This window comes from Muscardinus avellanarius, assembly GCF_963383645.1.
Source record: "Muscardinus avellanarius genome assembly, chromosome: 6".
Lineage (NCBI taxonomy): Eukaryota > Metazoa > Chordata > Mammalia > Rodentia > Gliridae > Muscardinus > Muscardinus avellanarius.
Window position 1 is genome coordinate 98,227,351 of NC_137791.1, and position 6,853 is coordinate 98,234,203.

General features: G+C 43.8%; 1 protein-coding gene across 1 annotated transcript; it reads right to left on the reverse strand.

Moving 5' to 3' along the window:
- Positions 1 to 476: 476 nt before the first annotated feature.
- On the reverse strand, positions 477 to 6,509 carry SLC10A4 (solute carrier family 10 member 4; the record flags this gene model as incomplete). Its single annotated transcript, XM_080697390.1, has 3 exons — positions 477 to 989; positions 4,897 to 5,107; positions 5,989 to 6,509. The coding sequence occupies 3 exons, from the start codon at positions 6,507 to 6,509 to the stop codon at positions 477 to 479; spliced, it is 1,245 nt and encodes a 414-aa protein (XP_080553516.1).
- Positions 6,510 to 6,853: the final 344 nt, after the last annotated feature.

The following is a 6,853-nucleotide window of genomic DNA, read 5'->3' on the forward strand; positions in this document are numbered from 1 at the left end:
CCATTTTGGACTTTTCTGAGTACAGGCCGAAATTCAACATTGTCAGGCATTTATAAATTGAGCAAGCACACTTTTTTGTTTTACAATTACATTAAATTCAGTTATGCTTTTACACATAGCTTGTTTTTACTCATATATGATAGTGCATCAAAGTTCTACATTTCCAAACCCTGTTTTCTGATACAGAAGTTTCTAAGTGTGCAATAGTCATAGAAATTGATCGTGTGGAAAACCAAATGGCATGTTTAAGCAGTTACTGTGTTGCTGACTTTGGTGCAAATGATATTATAACACTGATTTGTAACTTATGAAAACACTTGGCTAGTACACCAATGCAGCTTTACAAAGAGAAGATCAAAATTGTTACATGTGATGTTAACCAATTATTTTCCTTTATGTAAACCATATGCGCTACCATAGACCATAAATACAAAGTGCTATTTCAGCAAGAGAGAAGCTCCTGTGTATCTCCATGTTTAGAGAGCAGTCTGGGTGGGTTCCATCATTATTAAATTATCAGCTCTCACTGTGCCATAGGAGGTGTCTGCCATTTCCTCTTCTTTCAGTTTCTTATAAGAAATATCTGTATCTTCATCTTCATCTAGAGGATCTCGCTTGTGCAATATTTCACTTCCATACATTTTATAGATTAAAACAAAAACCCCTGCTTCTGCAGACTGGAAAAGGGCGTAAAGCAGGGGAAACATGTACATGCTTCCTATGAGGCGTGGTGGGAAAGCCAGTTTTAGAATGGCAGTGCAGAGCTGCACATTCTGGCTACCCGTTTCCAGGCACACAGTCCTCTTGCAGTTGGGCGGAAGATGGAAGAGAGTAGCTAAGCCATAGCCTGAGGCGTAGCCTGCCAGAGGCATAAAAATGGCCACCACATAAACAGCTGCAGGGATACTTGCCAGCAGTTCAGGTCCTAACATAGTGCCAGTCATTATGAAAAGGACCACCAGAGTCACTAGCAGAGACCACAGGGAGACCTAATAATAGAAAACGGACAGACAAGCCATCAGCAAGGAGATCCTTGAAGAGGAATTCAGGCAAGACATTCCTAGGCTCTTGGAAAAAAATATTCACCTCTAGTCTGACCTCCTACCCAAAATGAGATTTTTGACAGTATTTCCGAAGATGGACATGTCACCTCTTCAGGCGGCATCCCGATCCATGTTGGAAAGCTCTGATTGTTTGTGTGACAATTTGCCTTCTGTACCCTCTGGCGATGGCCTGGGATAGGCCTTCAGGAGCAACATAAGGCCAGCCTACTCCTTCTGAAAATTAGTGCTTCGAAAGTTTATACACTAGTTATCAGGGAAGGCTACTCTTCTCCAGGGCGACTGTTTTCAGCCCTCATCCCCCATCCCCATCCTTGGTTTGGACCTCCTGACTATTCTGAGTGTGCATTTGTGAACACGGCTCTTGAAAGCTGAGCAGTTAAAATTGATCCTAATACTCCATTGGGGTGGGGTCTAGCTTGGACAAGTGGACATTTATTTTCCTTGAAGAGGCCTTCGTGTTTTCCATATGAAGTGAATTTGTATTTTACACCTGAAACAAAAGGCTAAGATTTATAATAAAAATTAATTTAGAGCCGGGCATGGTCGCACATGCTTGTAATCCCAGCATTTGGGAGACTGAAAGGGGAGAATTGTGGTTTAATGACAGACTCAAATACTACTTAGTGAGGCCCTTTACAATTCAGTGAGACCATGTTTCAAAATAAAGAATAAAAAATAGGGCTTGGAGTGTAGGTCAGAGGTAGAAGGTCCCTGAGTTCCATCCCCAGTATTAAAAAATAAAAATGCCCCTGAGTTTAATCCCCAGTTCTACAAAAAAAAAAAATTAACTTATTGTGTGATTTACCTTCAAAATATATCACAAAGGATTATTAGCAATATGGAAACAAATGATCAACTCTTAGATTATATGAGAAAAAACGTCAGTGTAAGGTGTGAGGAATTCTTTGCAACTTGGCAATTCTTTTCTTATCCTCCCAATAGTAGGTCTCTAATGATGTTTAGAAATTGTTATTATGCATGGGTTTTAGGTATAGAGCTACTGACTGCATGAAACATGTCACCTTGATGTTCTGACTGGTACATGTCATTCAATTCAAGTAAAAAAAGCTGTGTGCATAGTAAAAAAAAAAATCCTAAAATCTCCTCCCCTCTCTCCCCTTTCAGATTGGCAATTAACTCATTTTTTATAATGAGGGTGGGTGGGTGGGAGGGAAGAGAGAGAAACTTAGCCAAAAGCCTTGTTGCATCTGCTTTCCAGTATATCTGTGAGGGAATTCTTCATGGGATTGCTATACATTTTATGCTCTTGAAAATTAATTAAAATTCACCTGGATTCATCAAAATTTCTACCCTAAACGATGCTGAAAAAAATAATTATTATAAGGCATGCATACTACACATGCACAATTGGCAGAAACCAAACTGTTACAAATTAAAACTCGTATTTTATTGTTGCAAAGTGTGCGACATTGAATGCATTGACAGGGGATCTGATTCTTCAGGGTACCAAGGATTGAACCCAGGAGCATTCTACCTCCAAGTGACACCCCAGCCTTTTTGATTAAAAAAAATTAGTGATTTGATTTATTTATTGCAATATTGGAAACTAAGCCCAGGATCTTGTCCATGCTATTCAAGGACTCTCCCACTGATCTACATCCCCAGCCCCTATTATTATTATTTTTTTTAATTTGAAAGTCTTGCTAAAATTCTGAAGCTGGCCTTCAATCTGGGATTCTTCTGTCTCAGACCCCCAAGTAATGAGGTTACAGGTGTAAACAGCCACACCTGGCCCCTTTAAGCTATTTTAAATCAACTGGATAAGCATTTAGATTGAATGCTTATTTTAAGGTGTTTGCAAAAGTATAACCATAATATAAACCACCTCTTAATAGTGTGTTACATAAATACTACATATAGGCTAACTATAAATGCTAAGGCAGCCAGTATCATTGGACTGTCTGTATTTAAATATCCTTCTGTGTTTAATGTGTAAAAACCTCATTTGAGCCGGGCGTGGTGGCGCACGCTTGTAATCCCGGCGCTTGGGAAGCAGAGACAGGAGGATTGCGCAGGTTCGAAGCCAGCCGCGCATGCTGGCTTAAGGAGACCCTGTTTCCAAATAAAAATGTAAAAATAGGTCTGGGAGTGTAGCCCGGAGGTAGAAGGGCTTCCAGGAACCCCAGTACCACCAAAAAAAAAAAAAAAAAAAAAAAAAAACCTTATTTGATTGATTTTTCTCTTAAACTTCCTGAAGGTGTGTCTTGAAGGTTGTTAGGTTTCAGTATTATACAACACACAGGTGTGTTCTGTAATACTGGAAATTGAACCCAAAGGTGTTTTACAACTGAGTTATATTCCTAGCCCTTTTTATTTTTTATTCTGAGATAGGATCTTGCTAAATTGAACAGGCTGGTTTTGAATTTGTGATCTTTCTGCCTCAGCCTCTCCAATAGTTGGGATTACAGGTATGTATCACTGTGCCCGCCAAATTCTAAAAATTTATAGTAATTTTTTATTTAATTAATAGTATTAGCTTAATAATTAAGCTTAATAAATTCTTAATGCATCTCAAGATCACTTATGGGTATATTGTATAAAATATGCGTAAATATTTGTAAGTTTACTTATCCATATATACTAATAATATTTACATAGACATGTTTATTATAAGACAGGATTTCTTTTTACTAAGGCTGGATTTATACAGGGAAAAAAAAAACCCTCTAGCTGGGCTTGGTGGCACATGCCTGTAATCCCAGTACTTGAGAGGCTAAGACAGGAGAATTGCAGGAACAAGGCCAGCCTCAACAGCTTAATGAGACCCTGTTTCAAAATTAAAAAATAATAATAATAAAAAGGGTGAGGGATTAGCTCAGAAGGTCTCCCTACCTCCCCCCCAAAAAAAAAAAAAGGATAGAGAAAAAAAAGTAAAGGAGCCTCCATTTAATAAAAGTTGGCCCCACTGTATAATCAGATTAGAAAATAGTATAACTGAAATGTTAGGATAGCTTCTTCTCTTCATTTGTCTAAAGGAATTTGCCTCTGCATTTTATAACAATTATATGTTTCATTTTACTAACTTCCTAAAATGAACATTCATATGGTTTACTCCTTTTCACTCTTATTTTTGAGTTAAAATAGTTTATAAATATTTAATTTTTAGTCAACTATTTGATTTCTATTGCTACAAAGAATGTTTTTAAAATATAAAGCGATATTGGAAATATTGCATAAAATAATAAAAATCCCCCATCCTTTCACTAGCTTTATAAACCATATTAAATAATGCAATGGGGAAGGAACAAGAAACACACAAATTTAGTAAGGACAACATAATCTACATTATTAAGAACCCAATTTTTTTGTGTGCTTTAAAGATAGTATTTTGTGTATACTATTTATTCCCACAATATTAACTTTTCAATTGTTGTCTCATTAGTGTCAACTTATTTTTAATTAATAAAACAGCTTTAAGAGAGGCTGCTACAATGTTTCTCAGAATCAGAATCTGCTTTTGAAAATATAGAAATGCATTTCTTAAATACTGCAACATTCTACTAAAATAACCTTATTTAAATTTGCCTTGATTTTTAGTATTTACAGTTAGTGGAATCTGTTGCCATGTACTGTCACTTTCCTGTCGTGACCCTGTATCCGGCCCATGAGTATTGATAGACCTCTTATGCTGTTTTAATTAAGCTGTATTTTACTTAGAGCTATCTATCGTCTAGGGATTCCAAAAGGTGGAGGTTGACTTGTTTGCACAAACTTTAAGTTTATCCATGCAAATCATGCCAAGTCCTATTCTTTCTTTCTCTTTCCTTCCCAAATTTCCTAGCACTCCTACAGAGAGGAAAAGGGAGCTTACCTTCACGATGTAGTCAGCCACACGGTTATATTTGTAGCGAATGAAGGCTCCCAGCCCAATGGGAATAAGAGTGCTGCAGAGAGTCAGGGTTACTGCTCCCAGGGGTAATAACTGCACCACAGGAGTGTTGATCCAAGCCCTGCTGTAGACCCAAAGGCACAAGGGCATCAAGACCAGGGCCAGAAGTGTGGAGGAGATGGTCATGATGATACTGCAGAAAGGAAATGAGCAGAAGACAGAGTGGGCTTTGAGCCAAAGAGCCAGCCGAGCTTTTTCTTGTATGCAGGGTAGAGAGAAAAGGGGAAGACCCCAAGTCCTGGGGGTGGAAGTCTGGGGAAGACCTACTTCCGAGGACAGTGCCAAGAGAGCCTGCCGTGCCTATGCCCAGTGGAAACATGAGCCAGAGTTAGAAGAAACAACCACAACAAAAAGTACTGTTGCCCTGGGCTCTATAAAGCCAACTGAAGCTGGGCACGGTGGCTCATGCCTGTAATCCCAGGGCTTGGGAGGCGGAGACGAGAGGATGGCGGTTTCCATCCGACTCGGCCTTGGCCTTGGCAAGGGAAGCCAGAGGCTCAGCAACCTAGAGAGGCCCTTTAACTAAACAAAAACAAAAGGGCCGGGAGTGTAGCTCAGAGTTGTAGAATGCCCCTGAATTCAATCCCCGGTACCACAATAAATAAATGAACCCAACAACTCCAACGAGTCTGGATGATTTTGGTGACCAGGAGCTTTTTTGTTTTTCTTTTAATCCTCCCAAGAATCTTGAAATGTTGGGCATGGCAGAGCTGCTGGAGGCTACTTGTTGGATAAAACTCAATGAGGTCGCGCTCCACACGCGATTACTCTGTATTGGGCCAATGGCCCTAATTTGCTTAATTTCCGGGGAGTCCTAGCTCCTGGGCTAGACGCCTCCCTGTCTCAGGACCACTTTGTGCCCACCCTGCTTCTCAAGCCCGGGCCTCCAAGTCTTCCTTCCCTCCTCCTCCGGGCTCCAGCCTAACCACCTCCGCTTGCGCTCCCGTGGTTAGAGGCCCGCGGCCCCAGGGATGGAGCCGTCCATCCGTCCATCGGTCCGTTGTCCGTCCGTACCTGAGGTTCATGTCGCCGTCAACCAGCAGGGACATGAGGTTGGAGAGGTTGCCGCCGGGACAGCAGCCGCACAGGAGCACGGCCACGGCGGCCACCTCGTCCAGCTTGAAGACGAGGGCCAGCACGAAGGCCAGCAGGGGCAGGAGGCCGAACTGGCAGAGCGCGGCCAGCAGCGCGCCCACGGGCCGGCGCACGTGCGTCCCGAAGCGGTTCACGTCCACGGTGCAGCCCAGGCCCAGCATGGTGATGCACAGCGCGGCGCCCACCAGCACGTTCAGCCCGTGGCTCAGCGGCGTGTCCCAGAAGGCGGGCTCGAGGGGCGCCCAGGGCCAAGGGAAGGCGGTGGGCGCCGGGCCGGGGCTGAAGCTGAGGCTCGGACCCGCGCCCGGGCTGGAGGCGGGAGCCTGCGGGAGGAGGTGGGCGCCGGGGCTCGGGCTGCTGGCGTTGGGCGGCAGGGTGTAGTTGTCCGGCAGCAGAGAGGTCCGGTCGAAGAGCAGGGTGGCGTTGTCGGCGCCGTCCATGGCGCGGTCGGGGGCCCCGCCGTCCACCCGGGCTGTCCAGCAAGCTCGGCTCCCGGCCGTGGGCTCCGGCTCCTGCAGCCGCCCGCGCCCCAGCCCGCAGCCCGCAGGCCCCGCCCCGCCGCCCTGGGTCCTCCTTTTAATCACCACTAAGTGGTTCTGCGAGAGTGTAGCCAGGGGCGGAACAAAGACCCGACAAAGGACAAGAAAGAGAGAGAGAGAGAGAGAGAGAGAGAGAGAGAGAGAGAGAGAGAGACAGAGAGACAGAGAGACGGACAGATGGAGAGGGGGGGACCGGCTGGCTGCCCATCAAGTTCTCTGATGGATGACCTCTTCCTCTTTTTCCT